Below are 18,926 nucleotides of genomic sequence, written 5' to 3' on the forward strand. Positions count from 1 at the left end.
TCTTGCTGGTGTCACTAATGGCGTAACTGCAACAAGAGAATCGTTCAAAATAATTCAATTTTCTACTATTTTATTTACTAAAAACGCCACGACTGATCCATTCATTCTGGACGCAGACTTTATATTTTCATGACCGACTAGGCCTACTTTCCCAATCGCTAACATGCACTTCTCTATAGGAACAAAACCTTCCATAGCTATTTTGATTCTGTGTTTACGAGTTAAACTCTCAAGGGGGAACCCCACCCCACCCCCCTGAGCCAGCCATGCTGACCGCAAAAGTTTAACAAAGTCCTTTAACTTATTTAACAAGCAAAACAAATTAACAAATTCACATAAACAAACACATATAAAAAAGAAAGAAAAACGAAACACCTACTTCGATCCACTCCACCTCATTCACTCCACTATCCCAGCATGCATCACACTAGAGCTATACATTATACATATACACATTATATATATATATATATATATATATATATATATATATATATATATATATATATATATATATATATATATATATATATATAGATAGATATAGATATAGATATAGATATAGATATAGATATATAGATATATGCAGATCTGCGGAACACTAGACTAGTAAGCGTTTGTTACCCTGTTAATCTGTGCAAAGAGTCACTGTGTGTATAACCAGGACTTGTTATTGCTTGTGGGTTAGGGTTAGTTTTCGGGATCAGGGAACGATCCCCAGCCAGTACAGCGAGGGTGTGTAGCGCAGCACACTCTGATAACGGGACCCTCTTTTTAGTGGAGGTAGCAATCAGCCGCCTGTAGGCAAACTATTTTTTCTAGCTGTGTTTACAGTGTTTTATTTTTGTACTGTTTTGTTGCCGTTTCCCCTGCACCTTTTTTACACTCCCGTTTGTGTCCGTGGCCTATCATTGCTGATACTGTAAAAACCATGAAAACTGTAAAATGTGTGCGGCTTGTCAAGAGCAATTTCTGTGTCTAGCTGCTTTATAACAATGAACAACCCACACACCAGTTTCACATTGGCATTTTAAAATACAAGTGTTTCCTCATCAGAAACTATTTTAAAATGCTGCCACACATCTCAGTCACTTTGAAGCCAAAAGGTTGATTAAATAATTGCAATTCCAAAAAAACATGACCTGCAGTTCTACTCAGACATGATTTGCCATTGACAATAGGGGTACCAAGAAAATAATAAGTACAAAAATTTAATGTCTTAATACAGTATTGTCTAACTGTATAATACATTGGTATGAGTGATACAATACATTGGCTGCACAAAAGCAGTTTGGTTTTAAACTTTCATTTCGGTTTTACTGAAACCAACTGGAAATCAAATAGCTGAAATTGTTAACTAAAAACCAAACCGATCATAACCGACGTGCATCCCTACTGTACTTTTGGTGTACTTTAAAATTATATATGGTCTGTTGTGCCTTTAAAAAAACTAATTTGCTGTTCAGCTGAACACAAACAGCATAATCAAGTCTCACTGCAAAAGCTAGAAGCAGTATTTTAGATCCTGTTATTGGCATATTAGCTGTCAGATTAAATTATCTCAGTCAGTCTTTAAGACAGTGAACCCATCAGGGCCGGTCACTGTCCTGAGGGGAGCACTGCTGTCTACATTCATGTCATAAAAAACCATCAGTCAGGAGTGCCAGTGTTGAAGGTGGGGGTCAGTCACCCTTCTAGGTGCCAAAGCCAGTTATTATAATTACATTGTAAGATACCATGAAGGACCCCATTCACAGGGCCGCCTTTTCTCATATGTGAACGCTCCAAAAAAGAAAAGGCAGCCCAGGGCCTGCAATTTATATATATATATATATATATATATGTACACACACACACACACACACACACACACACACACATACACACACACACACACACACACACACACACACGGTTAGAAACTCACGCTCGCCCGAGGCAAATTAAATCTGATGAGGACTAGTTGATGTCTGTGTCTCAGTAGTCCTCTGCAATGCCAACCCCACTTAATGACTTTTATGTTTGTGTTCTCCGTCTGCACAGGATGCGAAGTTTATCGTTTGAATTTACTGAAACACGTTGCATCTTTTGAAGTACATGTAAAGTCATTAAAAAATGTGGCGCTTTACAATGGGTTACGACCCTGACTGAAGATGTCTTAGCAAAGGGGGCCGGTTGTACTAACGAGGTCAAACAGGCCACGTTTTACTAAACATTTTAAAACTAATAAACAATTACCATAATGAACATTATCGTAGTATGTTGCTTAAAACATAATAAGTAACACGTTTGAAGCTTGGGACTCGCTGTCTGTAGCTTGGTGTTGTTTACATTATCGTCAGCATATTTTAAAAGTGATTGGAAGCTGAAATTACTTTTTTAAAACATACTTTTCTTATATCAATACAATACTGGTGAGCGATAATCAGTTTGAAAACCAGGCTTTAAATCACTGATAATAGGTGCACAGGCAGTGATTCTGAGCACTCCGGGGCTCAAGCACCAATGGGGCAAAATAAGGTCCCGCATAGTGCAAATAAATCACCTGTTTTGTCAAATTATAGTGTGGATGCTTCACAAGCACAACTGTTACTGCAGCGTTTAAAAATATAAAATCCATTTATACAAAGTCTCCCAGCTTTCTTGAAAAGATCTGCGTTTCCCTCGTTTTTCTTTTGTATTTGTTATGCGGTCATTAGTATCTATAGTAGATTCAGCGTCCGTCAGTTCTAGCAGATTCTACTGTACTTGCTGTAGCGGCTTTCTACCACTGCTAATTTAAAAAAAAAATAAAAAAACCCATCCACCTAACAACTTCATCCGGAGGGCTACAGTAAAACGTACTCTTTAAATTGGGACTTTAGTGCAGACTGCATGTGTGCGTGAGTACATTAATTATTGTAGATAGTAATGTACAATAAAATAAACATTTTACTTGTGTCGATCAGTGTCAGTTTCAGGCGGAGCTTCATGGTTGGCAAGGTGACACAGCTGAGAGAATTTTTTCCTCGGTCATACCGCCTGGTGCTGTCAGTCAGTACGTTTACATGACAAAGCGTTTTCCGAAAACTGAAATCAGAAAACTGATTTTCTTAAAACGCCACTTTTCTGTGTTTACATGATTAATGATAGAAAATCTAATTAGAATTCAACTGTATACATGGATTGAAGTTTTTGGAAAACGCAGGATATTTTTGCATGCAAAGTACTGTAGTAGCCCAAGTACGATTTGAAGACCGGACATTTCTGCGATAGAACGGAGACCAATCCAATCGAAGTGTCAGGTCTTAAATTCAAAGATTACTATCCAATACCTCTATTCAGATTCCCCACAATGTGCAATCAGCCTTTCCAACAGCTCATCCTGTTCTATATTATCAGTTTCTTTTGCAGACATTATTTTAAATTATCACGTCATTTTAAAGCTGGAAAACATTTGCTGCTTCAGTATGGGCTATTAACAAATACATACAGACTTTAACAAATGTACTACTTTATCCCTAACTAGACAAATGGATGTATGCAGACTGACTACAGACTATTATTTTCTCTGTTTTCTAAAACCATGTGCAGGAATGAAGGTCAAAGTTTACACATGTGCAGTACGTTATCGGAATAAGTTTTCCGAAAAGTCTGTTTACATAAACATTTTGTTAGTTTTCGGAATATAATCGGAAATTTCTAGGTGTTGTTTTCCGAAAACTGACTTTCGGAATATTCCGATACATTTTCCAAAAACCGTGTTTACATGACTTTTGATATCGGAATTAGTTTTCAGAAAACTTAGAAGCAAAAAGGTTGAGAACCCCAGTTTTAAAGGATATAAAAGCCAGCTGAAAAATTATAATAGCAGCAAAGGAAGAGCAAGTAATTACCTAATGTTAGAGGAAAGCTTGTCTGTGTGCCCTTGTTCTTGGAATGCATATTAGTCCTTGAAACTGGCCAGACTTTTTTTTTTAAATTTTTTTTTTTTTTTTACTCCCCAATTTGAAATGCCCAATTTTTTTTTTTTTTTTTTAAGCCTGGCTCACCGCTGCAACCCCCGCGCCGAGTCAGGAGAGACGAAGACGAGCACAAGCGTCCTCTGAAATGTGTGCCGTCAGCCGTCCACTTTCCACCCTGCAGGCCTGCCGTGCAGCTACTTTCAGAGCTACAGCATCGGAGGAGCACGCAGCTCTGGGCCACTTGCAGGCAGGTCCGCAGGTGCCCGACCAGTCTACAGGGGTCGCTGGTGACACCCTCCCCACCCCAGGCGGTGCTCGGCCAACTGTGCGCTGCCCCCTGGGAACCCCCATCCACGGCCGGCAGTGGAATAGCCTGGACCTGAACCGGTGACCTCCAGGTTACAGGGCACATCCTGCACTCCACGCGGCGTGCCTTTATGGATGCGCCACTCGGGAGCCGGAACTGGCCAGACTTGAGACATGGGCCCCTTTTCTTATCTGTAGAGCTATCGGTGCAGAGGCCTGTGTTAACCTTGTGATGAGAGAATTTAGCAAAACTATGATTTCATTTAATGAACTTTTAGGTAAATTGAAATATAATATCTGAACTAAAATAAGTGTTTGCACTTATTTAAGGTTTTAATGTAATAGAAAACAGAAGTATTATTACAGGAAAACTTAAGTCTAAAAAAGACACAATTCAGTGCAAGCTATAACCCAATTCAAAACCTTGGTACATGCATGAAGCCTCAAGTCCTTATCAACAAATTTACTGAAAGAGGCCTCTCGCCTCTGCCTGTCTGAGCAAAGCAGTACTAGAAAATAGATAAGGGGAATGAGCTTTGGCACCCACAATACATTTATTGGTCAGCAGCTGTCCCAATTCAAGGTTCTTTTATAATCTTTTATATTAATAGTACTTTATGGTACAAGAACACATAGTTAATGGTCTTATGCCCATTACCTCATTATGTTATCTATAAAATTAATGAGACCTTGGTAGTTGTTTGAAATTAAGATGTGGGCCTCTTCTTATCTGTAGAGATACCAGTACAAACAGTCTCTTGAATCTAGCAGAAGTAAGAACATAAGAAAGTTTACAAACGAGAGGAGGGCATTCAGCCCATCTTGCTCGTTTGGTTGTTAGTAGCTTATTGATCCCAGAATCACATCAAGCAGCTTCTTGAAGGATCCCAGGGTGTCAGCTTCAACAACATTACTGGGGAGTTGGTTCCAGACCCTCACAATTCTCGGTGTAAAAAAGTGCCTCCTATTTTCTGTTCTGAATGTCCATTTATCTAATCTCCATTTGTGAGCCCTGGTCCTTGTTTCTTTTTTCAGGTCAAAAAAGTCCCCTGGGTCGACATTGTCTATACCTTTTAGGATTTTGAATGCTTGAATCAGATCATTGCGTAGTTTTCTTTGTTCAAGACTGAATATATTCAATTCTTTTAGCCTGTCTGCATACAACATGCCTTTTAAACCCAGGATAATTCTGGTTGCTCTTCTTTGCACTCTTTCTAGAGCAGCAATATCCTTTTTGTAACGAAGTGACCAGAACTGAACACAATATTCTAGGTGAGGTCGTACTAATGCATTGTAAAGTTTTAACATTACTTCCCTTGATTTAAATTCAACACTTCTCACAATATATCCAAGCATCTTGTTGGCCTTTTTTATAGCTTCCCCACATTGTCTAGATGAAGACATTTCTGAGTCAACATAAACTCCTAGGTCTTTATGATCGTTATGATCTCATGCAATAAGATTAAGAATGTGCTTATAGTTGAGGTTTCTTATTAGTTTGGTAACTCCATCTAGAGAGTAGGGCCTCTCGAATCCTTAACTGTAAGTTGCCAAGGACTGCTGAGGAAAGAGATTTTAGCTAGATGCTAAAATCTCAAGTTTGTTGAACACACACTGATACATGAAAAAAACAAGTTTAATACACACTGAAAAGTAAGTTTTTACTGTTGAGAAGGAAATATATTTTAGACCAAGGCTGGACTAATTAACAGAGCTGGTGTTATATATTAGAAAACATCTCTCTATATACAGTTGTAGTCAAAAGTTTACATAACCCAATGGAAATTTTTAATTTCTAGAAATATCTCTAAAACAAATAATTTTAGGAAAAATCTTGCAGCAATTTTTTTTTTTGTGCAAAACTCCAAAAATGCCAATTCAAAAGTATTCATACCCTTTGATGCTATGACAGTATTGTCTACAAGGTGCTAGAAATTTCAATATGATAATGCACAACCTAATTCTAGATACGTCCAGAAAATGCTGGATTGTAGGTGAACATTCTTAGAGAGTATAAAAGGGTTAGGCATAGAATAATTGCTGTCATTACCAAAATGTCAATATGGAAAAAAGTAAAGAGCTATCTGAAGACCTTAAGCAGAACATTGTCACAAAGCTGGAGAAGGATACAAGAAGATTTACAAGCATTTGAGTATCCCAATTTCAACTACTGTTTCTATTATCAAGAAGTACAAGACTAATTGTCATAACGTTCCCCCGGTCTGGAAAAAAGAAGGTTCTTTCACCAAGAAGAAGTAGAAGAATTGTGAGGAAGGTTAACAACAATCCGAGATTGACTGCCAAAGATATTCAAAATGAATTGGCTGCAAGTGTGACTGGGGTTTCCATTTCATACATAGGTCGAGTATTGCATGGTGAAGGTCTCAATGGTCGCTGGCCAAGGCCATGCTCTTAGGAAACATGCTAGAAGGATAATCACTTAAAGTTTGCAAAACTGCATTTGAATGATGTGTTTTGGTCAAAGGTTTTGCGGAGTGATGAAACAAACAAACAAACAAAAGAGCCATTTGGTCACGCTGATAGTCGTCACTTTTGGAGAAAGTCTGGTGAGGCATACAAAGAAAAGAACACCATACCTACTGTCAAGCATGGAGGTGGTAATATCCTTCTATGGGGCTGTTTATCCTCTAATGGCACAGGACATATAGTTCCAATACATTGTAAAATGGATTCCATAGCATACCAAAAGATATTAGCTAATCATCAGAAACCCTCCACTACAAAACTTTGTTTAAAGAGCAACTGGACGTTCCAACACAACGATTCAAAGCACACATCAAAATCAACTTCAGAATGGTTAATGAAAAATAAAATCAAGTTTCTGGAATGACTGAATCAAAGTCCCAATCTAATTCGATTGAGAATCTTTGGTATGAGTTGAAGAAGGCTGTGCACAAAAGAAGTCCTTTGAATTTGAATGAATTGGAACAATTTTGCTTTGAAGAATGGTCAAAAATCACTAAAGAATCATTCCAAAAGCTCATTGACAAATATCCTAATCGTTTAAGGTGCCTCAACTACCTATTAATTTAATTTTCCTTGTCAGGGTATGAATACTTTTGAATTAGCATTTTTGGAGTTACTGAAATAAATAACTGTAGACATCTATTTCTTGTAACTTTTTGTCCTCACCCACAAAAGCAAAACTTTTGTTAAAAGATTTTTCCTCTTAGGAAATAGTCTGCAATGTAAATGTTTATCAAGTTACTATTTACTTCCCACCTCAGCATAATTGTGTACTGTTTAAAATGTTTACAGTATCAAAAACATTAACCTCAAGATAAAACTATAATTAATTACTAACTAAAAATGATCCAAAGGGACTCTGTATAACTTTGTCGCTTTGCACTTTCTGACTTGTGTTTTCCTTAGGTTTTCTATTGCAATTAAGAAATGTATCAAACACGAACACGTATTCAACCAGCCGCTATTGCGGTTAATAAAATGCAGCTGCAGTAAAACATAAACTGTCAAAGTATGATGACTATGTTAACAGGAGCATTTATACTTCTTAAAAAAAAAACAAAAAAAAAACAGAAACACAGTGCTTCACTGATACAACAAGGTGAAAAACAGCAAAGATCATGACCAGCACAGGCCCCTCACCAGGCACAATCGCCAGACACCTGCTTCATCTATATATCAGAGTGGAAATCCACACAATCGAAATCGTGCATGCGTACAGGTGGAAAATGTGGATGTGATAGATGTAGTGTTTTTTTTCATTAGCTGTCCACTTTGAGCTGCTAAACAAAGATTAAATAAGTATACGTCGTGGTTTAGAGAATATACAGTGCCTTGCATAAGTATTCACCCCCCTTGGACTTTTTCACATTATGTAGTGTTACAACCTGGAATTAAAATGGATTTAATTAGGATTTTTTTGTCACTGATCTACACAAAATAGTCCATAATGTCGAAGTGGGGAAAAAAATCTACATATTTTTCAAAATTATTTACAAATAAAAAACTGAAAAGTCTTGATTGCATAAGTATTCACCCCCTTTGCTGTGACACCCTTAAATAAGCTCTGGTGCAACCAATTGCCTTCAGAAGTCACATAATTAGTTGAATGGAGTCCACCTCTGTGCAATTAAAGTGTCACATGATCTCAGATTAAATACACCTGTTTCTGAAAGGCCCCAGAGTTTGTTAGAGAGCATATCTAAACAAACAGCATCATGAAGACCAAGGAGCTATCAAAACAAGTCCAGGATAAAGTTCTAGAGAAGCACCAATCAGGGTTGGGTTATAAAAAAAAATATCCCAAACTTTGAACATCCCCCGGAGCACCGTTAAATCCATTATTAAAAAATGGAAATAATATGGCACAACCGCGACTCTGCCTAGAGAAGGCCGTCCACCAAAACTCAGTGACCAAGTAAGGAGGGCATTAGTCAGAGAAGCAACCAAGAGGCCAATGGTAACTCTGAAGGAGCTGGAGAGATCCACAGCTGAGATGGGAGAAACTGTCCATTGGACAACTATAACCTGGATGCTCCACAAAGCTGGGCTTTATGGAAGAGTGGCGAGAAGAAAGCCATTGCTGAAAAAAACCCATATCAAATCCCGTTTGGATTTTGCCAAAAGGCATGTGGGAGACACAGCAAACATGTGGAAAAACGTTCTCTGGTCTGATGAAACCAAAATTGAACTTTTTGGCCTTAGTGCAAAACGCTATGTGTGGCGCAAAGCCAACACTGTTCATCACCCTGAGAACACCATCCCCACGGTGAAGCATGGTGGTGGCAGCATCATGTCATGGGGATGCTTTTCATCAGCAGGGACTGTGCAACTGGTCAGGATTGAGGGCAAGATGGATGGAGCCAAATACAGGGAACTTCTAGAGGAAAACCTATTTCAGTCTGCAAGAGACCTGGGACTGGGGTGGCGGTTCACCTTCCAGCAGGACAATGACCCTAAACACACAGCCAAAGCTACACTGGAGTGGTTTAAAAACAAGAACCTGAATGTCTCAGAAAGGCCCAGTCAAAGCCCAAACCTCAATCCGATTGAGAATCTGTGGCAAGACTTGGAAATTGCTGTTCGCCAACAGTCCCTATCCAACTTGACAGAGCTTGAGCAATTTTGCCAAGAAGAATGGGTAAAAATTGCAGGATCCAAATGTGCAGAGCTGGTAGAGACTTACCCAAAAAGACTCACAGCTGTAATTGCTGCCAAAGGTGCTTCTACCAAGTATTGACTCAGGGGGGTGAATACTTATGCAACCAACAAATGTCTTTTTTTTTTTTTGTTTAATTAACTTATGTCACAATAAAAAATATTTTGCACCTTCAAAGTTTTAAGTATGTTGTGCAAATCAAATGGTAAAAATCCCAATTAAATCCATTTTAATTCCAGGTTGTAACATTACAAAATGTGGAAAAGTCCAAGGGGGTGAATACTTATGAAAGGCACTGTATATACTGTTAGAAAGATCATTATTTTCTCTTACTTTCATTTTTATTTGTGCATTTCTGAGTCGTCCTGTGTACCTCCTATGACCCTTAGAAAGACCCCCAGGAGTACTCTTACCCCGTTTGAAAACCCCTGTCTTAACTAATAGTATGCCGTCCAAACTGATAAAGATGAAGAGGGTATTCAGTTGCAGTGGTCACATCCTTACCCCTTATCGTTCCAGACTGAGCCCAGAAAATGTTAATATTTTGGTGTTTCTCCACAGTAATTTGAAATAAAAAAGCAGCATTATTTTGCCGAGCCTGTGTGAGCTGGAGTGAACACTACTTCCAGTTAGGTAGTGCCCGATAGAACTGTAGTACCAGTGTGTTCTGTTTGTTTTGAACGTTAAATCACAGCTATTTTTCCTGTTAAATGACTTGACTTGAGTGTATTTCTTTAAATAGCCCACTTAAAAACGGATTACAAAAAAATGACATTATACCGCGGTACGACGAAAACCATGGTATATTTTTTGACGGTTACCATACCGTCAAAATTTGATATAGTGACATCACTAGTGCTCAGAGCCTAAAAGTACGCAGAATCTGACTGCGGGAACCAACAAAGTACAAGAAACGCTTGATAACATGCGAATTCAAGATGTGCAGTTTGAGAATATAACTATTAATGAAATGTGTCAAATGGAATGATAGAATACAATTAGCTTTTAATTGCTGAAGATTAAAAAATGTACTATACTTGCAGTCTACTATTTACAAAAAGATAATTTAGGATGGGACAGCGTACGGGTTTAGTATGTTGCACTTTCAACAAGAAGTACAAGAAAGATTGTCCGTCTCAGAAATGAATAAGAAGAAATGATCTGTCGCGGAAGTGACGGAGAGCCAATTTAGTTTAGTTTTGTATTTATTTCTAATTCTTTATGACTAGGGGTCTACTTAAATCGTGGTAAATTTACGTATTTTTCACGGGTATGTTGCGGAATAAAATTAGGATTTCGCGGACCTGTTTAAACATTAAATAAACCTAAGTAGACAGTATTTCAGAACACTATAAAGCCTAAAAATAGTGGTACTAGCTTCCTTAATAAAACAGAGTGCTGTCATTTGTTAAAGGCGAGTATGCAGCATCCCCCTGCAGTTGACTTGCCCATTGAGACTGCACGTTCTGCACCCACTGAATTGGTTGGAAGTTAAGGCAAAGCTTTGCCAAGTTATACAGATGTAGATATTGATTAGAAACAGCCCCAAAACTGGGTTACACAAGGGTATTTGGCATACTTTAATAAAGTCAATGTATGCAGCACGTTCGTTGTCATGTTATTTGTCCCATCCAATAATTTATTTTATTAGTACCGAGTCAAAACAAAGAGACGTGGCTATTCGGGTCTAAAATTCCAACTGTAAGCAGCAGGTTGAAGCGAGGTGGTTGTGCTGGATCGTTTTAGTTCTGATTTAACTAGCAGACAGGAATACTTTTTGTTTGGGCTGATCCGGTTTGGTTTCTGAAAGCCGTTTATTTTACGTTCTGTTCAGCAGCCTCTGTGGTAGCCTTTTGTTTAATGTGTAATTCTGAAGCTAGCGATCGATCGTATATTTTCTCCAAAGACACATTAAGATATGGAAAACAATTGCCTCAGTCTGCATGTAGTTTCTTAGGGAAATATCTTGAAATGATCATCAACCGAAATATATATGCTTTTTTTTGTCGTCCATTTCTACTATTTTACCTCCAATGCTGAAAAGTAGATTTTAGCAACCTAAATCAAAACAATGCAGCACCACTTTGTCCCACCCCCTACTGCACAGTACAGATCACATAAAAGCAGTAAAGACGCACTGATAGGCTGATTAAAACTTTGTCCTATGAATAGTAAACAAGAATGTTAACTGCTTTGGAGAATTTATTTTGTAAATGTTATTTGTGGACGTTTTTTGTTTGTTTGTTTCTTGTTTAAGTGCAATACACACGGGACGGCGAAGGAATCAAAAAGGGCTATCTACAGAAGGAAGATACGTAGTTTGCGTCGCTTGCGTTGTGCAGTAGTTCATTTAAACGTTTTTTTTTTTTTTCCTCTCCGTACTTGTTTGTATGCATTGGCCCCTAAGAGGTGAATTTCGCAGTGACCCCTCAATTTCACGATTTCCGCAAAATCGTGATTTAGGTAGGTCCCTATTTATGACTTATTTTTATATGTTCCAATAGTTGCGTGTTTTTGCAGTTTCTCTTGTTCCTCATTTTAATATATTAAACATTCAATGTAATACAAACTCCACATTTTTGGTGAAGTATCAATAAGCATTATACTGGGCCAGTAGAATGTGTGTGGGGTCGTGGATTTTTCCTTTTCCTGGTGGCTAATTGAGAGAAAAGATCATTTCAAGCCCTGCACACTCCAGGGTGTGAAATATTTTTTAAAAAATGACCGCACTTCAATGGTTGTTGAAGGCACTGGGCTTCACCTCGTGCTCACAATGCACAGGCGTGTGGTAATTTTATAACTATTGTACTTATTAATATATATTACCAGAAGACTCTCATTGAGATGAAAGCATCTTTTGATCCACTGTTAAAGAACACACTTGAGGCAAAAGCTAAGCAGAATACGAGAATCAAGCCATTGTTTTACATGAAAAGAAACAAACTACAGTCAATTTTCGTTGATACAAATTTCAAGGGACTAGCAAAAAATTGTTTTGTCAGACGACTTGCATACAGTTTGCTATTTATAGGCCTGTATTACCCCAGTTTTTCAGAATGGTTGACAAAAGTGTTGGTGGGAATGTTGAAATCTGCAGCAACATCTTTCTTGCTCTTGTATGGAGGTGCATTAACCCCACTTTCAACACCTCCACTTTTGTCTGCAAGGATACTGCACGTCTTTACACTGCTTAATGGAAATGTATCTTCATAGGCTCTGTAGCCCCAAAACAGCACAAAAATACAGGAGAGAGGCGATAATCTGGATGCGTTAATACATTTCCCAAAATCCTTTGCACTCAGCTGTTTCGAACTAGGGAGATTAGTTTTATTCATATTTTTCTTCCCTGGGAGGGCTCCAAAATAATTGGCATGAACAGGAAATGTGTGTTCCTATTTGTGAGTTCATATTAAAAGAAGTAATTTACAACAAGTGACTGTTAAATTTGGCCAGGACCATGTCTGAAAATCATAGTATCAGGAAATTAATCTAATCCAAATTAATTTTAACAAGAATTGGCTGTATTTTAACAATTCACCTCAAATTTTAAAGAACTCAAGGCATTTATAGTACCAAAGATAGGCTCATTACTAATGTTAGCCTAAATTACAAAGATTCAAGAGTCTTCAGTCTGGTATCTCAGAAACAATCTGGTTGTTTTATGGCAAGTAGATTTCAGTGTATAATTGTAGAGTCAAATGTTAATAGAAGCCAAAAATCAGAAAACACAATAGCCAATATTTAAATGTCCTGCCAGACAGAGATAGGCTTTTAATCTTTGACTAAACAAAACTCGATGTGTTTGTTTCTATATGAACAGCAATATCTTACGCTCCTGAAACACCCTGCTGTCATCACCATCTAAAAAGTCCCTAAATTATGGACTTCAGTGTATTTTCAGTTGACCTGCAGTTGACTCAGGAAGCTAACCATAGTACAGCACTAAGGCCCCTAAAACCTGCAAAAAATGGATTATGCTTAATCTAGAAAGCAAACAGACCTCCTCCTGTGGTCAAAGCACTTGCAGGATCAGAATTCTGCATTTTTGAAAGAAACTAAGAAAATACAGTTGTCCTTATTATTGCTGGCAAATTAAATGATGATCTTCTAGGCTACATTATGCTTTCATTTTCAAATAAAAACGCATACATTTGTTTTCCTGTTTCTGTCGTTTTTGTTGTGTTATATGCACGAATAAAAACTTATTGGTGGATTGCTCTTATTTCTCTTGTTCTTTTGTCATCCATTGCATGAATTTTTGTTTGTCTGCATTGTTTGGATATTAAAATAAGATACTTTAAAAACTATAACAAAATCAAGGTAAAATGTTTATTTTGTGAATCAATCCCAAACAGGAAACTAGAGGGTATGTTTTTAATATTCAAGAATGTATTACCGGCCTACAGTGCATACCAGTTTAAAACATGAATCTTGGTTTCTAAGGAGCCCCAATCAGCAACAAAAGGAAACTAGGTTTCAAAAGGCATTTATTGGTGACCATGGCCAATGTCACCAATTACATTTTCCTTTAAGGCTTCAGTCATAAAATTGACAGCACTGACAGTGTTGTATTGCAGATCTAAGATGTACTATAACACAGCATTTCACACCAGCCCTATTCAGATGTCTAACACTGAAAACCTGTCAATGTGCCAAAATGGGTTATTGAAGTTTTTCATGGGGGGAGTGAGGCGTGTTTTTTTTTAGTTTTTTTTAGCCCTAGAGGAATAGATTAGGAAACAGTTCTTAATGAGTAAATCTGCCTGAAGGTAGCCCTGAGAGTCATGATGAAAATTAAATCCCAAGAAGAAACTCTATGAGTAGGCTAATACTGACATTCAAATTCAATGGGTAGATAGATATTTAATTTAATCTCAACCCACCAATGTGGTTGTTACAGATATCTTCCCTGGCTTTCACCAGGTAACAAAAAAGAAAAGCAAATCAATTGGGCTTCACCCAGGACAAAAATACTTTACATCAAAACCGTAAGTTTCTTAGCAAATATTATATAGAGGATACTGCATGAACGTTCAGAATACTGTAGTTATTCCACGAACGAGGATAGCTTAACAGCCCAGGAGCAGCGTTCTCTCGAAGGCTAAAATGCGTGCCTTTTTCACAATAACTGGCAACAACTTTCAAACTCAGGTTTACCAACTTTCACAAGTTAAATTATCATAAATATCAACCTTAAAATCAAGACTCCAACATCTCCAGGTAAACCGATCATTTTGAGAGCATTCTTGCACAGCATTAACATAAGCAGATTTGTGTCTGTCTTGCAGCTGATTCTCTGATTTCCCTCTGTAAAAATGCACGTCACATTAGTACAGAGCTCGCTCGGGCGCCACCTAATCTACTAGTACAGGGCGGACGAAGCAGGCATCTGGCAATTCTGCCTCCATGGAGAGTGCTGCTCGGTGCTGCTCATGAAATTTAAAGTTTTTAACTTGTCGTATAACTGAATACTAATAAGAGAAGCACAATCTTTCTGCATTATTTAGCCGCAGAAATACTCCGGTAAACATGAATACAAATCACAGTACTGTTTTTGCTTTATTTCCCTTTTAAAAAACGACCATTTCAGAAATATCACCATCTCAAGCATTTTGAAACTGGTAAAAATACACATTTAAGTGTATAATATAGTAATTGAAGGAGACATACCATGTGCATTTTTTTTTTGCAAGTTGAGTTTATTCATCATGTGACTTCAATCACGTGTCTCTGCTGAAACTCAACATGGCAGCTGCACCAATGAAGAAAAAAAATGCAATGTTTCAGTAAAAGACAGAGGTAAAAAGCACTGAATTCTTCTATGCTGAAAAACAAAAGTACTGGACTGCGCTCAGGCGGGCCTTTCCTGAAGTAAGTAAGTTAGCCAAATAATTGCATGTTTAATAACTGTTTAGTTTATTTCTTTCCAAGCTACCTAATATAAAGCTATAATTAGCAATATTAAACCATGGCAGTTTCTTAAATTACATTATATTATCTGACGATGAAGAAACAAGCTCAGAGCTATTTTTCTAGCTATACATTCCTGAAAGGAAATTGATTGCTTTATTGTGCAGAGGATGTAGTCACTACACCACACACCTTTGTTTGATAAAGATTTTTCTGTCCGGAGACACACCCCTTGTTAAATTTAGCTAATAAGGCTACATTTAAATTACAAATCAGGTGATGCACAGCACTGAACCTGTGTAGAGCAACGAGTCAGTCCCACAGAGTACATCTTTTTTATCTATGTTATTGTAATGCCAGTAAAATGCTAAACTTAATTTGTGGAGTACTGTAGGATTACTCTCATATGACATTGCTGGACCTTTACTAAACTGTTTCATATTTTCCATTGTTATTGTAATGCCAGCAATAAGATAAACAGGTCTTTTCAAAACACCTTCAGACTGAACTACAGTGTTAGTGGAAGACTGTAAATATGATTCTCACAGCATTGCTGGACATTTGTTTTGAACTGTTGTACAATTATTCTTTGGTTTTCCTGCTTATTTTAAATACCAGCAATGAGTCAGTGATAAACATTATGACAGGTTTGAAGCGTCTTCAGGTACGTTAGTTATTACAGCAACAAGAGTATTATTATAAAATCTTTGACTTTAATAAAAATAAATAATTGTGGTAATATGTATTAATTATACATCAACATTAGATTTGTTCAAATGCCATGTTAATACACTGATAAAATAAGGGGAAAAAACAGAATTATTAAAATGTATTTTAAAACATGTCTGCAGTCTCCATGTATTTTTTTACGCTACACTACACTACTGCAACACAGTAATCAAGAGGTCCTTTTTACAGCTTATTTTAAAGCAACACCAGTATGAATGATGATGCAGTAATATATATATATATATTGTATTTTATACGCAAAAATCCCCCCGGCTGCAGTATAGGGGGGGAATTGCCCCCAGCACACACAAATGAAATTCAAGCCCTGAATTGATTATGCCACTCAGCCGCCCACACTGCTGACTGCCTGCAAGAGATGCTGACCTATTTCCACAAATCAAAAACAGCCAGATCTGCCAAATGATTTACACAGAGAATCAGGTTGTGATTATTGCTGATTTTTCTTCTGTAAGCAATAAATTAATTGTTACGGTATGAGAAATATATGCACATTACATTTTTTTTTAAACATACAGACAGACAGTGCAAGCCGGGTAGCAGAAAGCCTGCAAATGACCCCAGCCATTCCCATGGGCAAAATATAAAGAATCTCTCTTCTTTGTTTCAGGCCATGTTAACATTACTGACATACATGGTTTCTGTTAACCTTCTATCCCATCATCACCACCAGTGTTTAACACTGAAAAATAAGCTGTTGGTGAACATTTACCACTCCCTCTGCAAATATTAATAAACATATTCTGTACCATACCAGCCAGTGCTGCCACATTCATCTATACTCCCTTTACTGATGACATTTCAAATATGTATTCATTGTCAAATGCACTGCCTGTAAAAAGTCCTGAGAACTAGTTTAATTTAAACAGAAAGCCAAACTGTCAACGCCCACAACTTAAATAAGTCACCCTCATGCAGGGCCAGGAATGTAATGTAACTAATTATAGTACATGTTCCAAACTGTATCTATCCATCATTTATTATTATCATCATTATATCACAGCTGAATTGTAATGGTAAATGTGTGCTGCAGAGATATATAATTGCTGCTTTTAACAAGAAAACGATCAATAAATACTGTCAAGTTATAAAGCACTTCCTTGTTTTAGGATCCTGTAAAATGCATTATTTCCATGATTTATACATAAAACATAAAAATAAAAAAAATCTCCTATGTAAAACATAATAAAAAACTGATGCAGACAGAAAATCCCTGAAGAAAGTGTTTTGGGTTTATGACCGTAATTGTTACTTTAATAAATCGAGCCCAGTGCAGAGTAAGGCCTTGCATTATCTCTTAAAACAACCTGACATATCTAACTGTCCTACACTAAAAAAAAGAAAGAAAAAAAAAAGAGAAATCTGAATAAATTTGTCACATAAAATCAGCTTTAAAAAGCAATTAGACCTGCAGATTGTGTATTTGAGTTACACGCACAGCTTCCTCCCAAAATCAGTTTTAGATCAATCGGTATTGATTAGCTCTGGTTTTTATTTTGTTTCGTTTTGTAATGCCAGTGACACAGGCGAAATATCATCACATGTCTGCCATGTAATCACAAGACGTGCCTGCACAGATCATTGAAAAACACACTCAACAGTACAGTGCTGCCTGTCAGCGAACATGAAATACCCTTTTTTTTTTAAACAGAATTGTTACATCATTATTTGCCAGTAAGTATGTATCCCCACGGTAAATTACACCCCCCGACTCACCTTTGTCGTTTTCATCGATCCTCAGGGCGACAGAGATGTACTCAAAAGCCTGCTTATGGCAGTTCCGAACTAGCTCGCAGTCATCCTCGGATTCTTTGCCAACAGCCGCTGCTGCAAGTGGCCTGTTTTTAGCCGCCATGACCCGGGACAACCGTTCGCAGAACCAGGCGAACAGAATGCCCAAGTGCAGGGCGAGGACTCGGAAAACGGCGAACACCGCCAGCAGCGGGTACGAAAAGTAGTACAGATTCCGCTTATGCAGCGACACCTGATCGGGGGCGTCCACTTCTGGCGAGGAGCTGGTAGTACCGGCTGAGCCTTTCTTCTTTTTCCCTCTTCCGCCCGGAGAACTCATTCACCTGTCTCACCGTCGCCTCCATAACACATATACGCACACGCACTCCTCACTAACCACTGACAGCCAGCTGAGCAAAAGGGGCGTAACCGGCGCAAGCATCAGCGTAACTCGGTGACCAAAGGCGATTGCAATGTTTACGCAAGAAAAGCAGTGCAAGTTGGTTTGTGAATGATATACTATAAATTGCGCATGCGTCGCGCTTACAAAACGCACAAATGTTATTGTTCCATCAACCCAATTATACAGCTGATGAAGCTGCTTTATGTGATTTCATCGTCATGGTTTGTTAATACTGTAGTATTCTGTATTTGTAGCCTTTTTTACGTTTTAACACACTTGGCCATTAGTCTATAGATATATGGAAATGGCAATGTCTGGAGTACTTTCTATTTAGACTTTCTATTTATAATTTGGATAAACAGAACCGAAACCATTCCAAAATTACAGCACTACTATGTACGCCGTTCGCCTTTTTATTTCAGTTTTTACGACTTCTTAAGGTAGGAACTGGAAACTGAGGTATTTTCTTTATACTCTTACATGTCAGTTCAATCACAGACATTCTGTTAGAGGAGTTCTCATCATAACATGCTCTATTGTTGTGGTGGTCATTTAATTGTAATTGTATGGGGAATATTGTATATAATTATGAAATGAAAGCATTTAAAATGTCTATGTATAAGTGTGGTCTACACTGATGTCCTGTAAACTCAGCATTTAATGTCACTTTGCAGGATTGACTGGTGCTGCATCCCGTCACGATGTCATGTTGCACCAAGTAGGTCCGACCCACTCCCTTTGG

The 18,926-nt window shown here is 37.7% G+C and overlaps 1 protein-coding gene across 3 annotated transcripts in view; it reads right to left on the minus strand.

Annotated features, from left to right (window-relative positions):
• Nucleotides 1-18,253, minus strand: part of LOC117411170 (spastin-like) — a 45,675-nt gene extending 27,422 nt beyond the window's left edge. Inside the window, exon 1 of one of the 3 annotated variants that reach the window (XM_034018406.3) lies at nucleotides 17,767-18,253. In XM_034018406.3, the coding sequence (XP_033874297.3) occupies nucleotides 17,767-18,121 (355 nt within the window). In that variant the 5' untranslated portion in view covers nucleotides 18,122-18,253. The remainder of the gene's footprint in view (nucleotides 1-17,766) is intronic. The other 2 variants (XM_034018407.3, XM_034018408.3) reach the window with 2 other exon arrangements.
• Between the last annotated feature and the right edge of the window lie 673 nt (nucleotides 18,254-18,926).

Source organism: Acipenser ruthenus, chromosome 6 (genome assembly GCF_902713425.1).
Source record: "Acipenser ruthenus chromosome 6, fAciRut3.2 maternal haplotype, whole genome shotgun sequence".
NCBI classification, from domain to species: Eukaryota; Metazoa; Chordata; class Actinopteri; order Acipenseriformes; family Acipenseridae; genus Acipenser; species Acipenser ruthenus.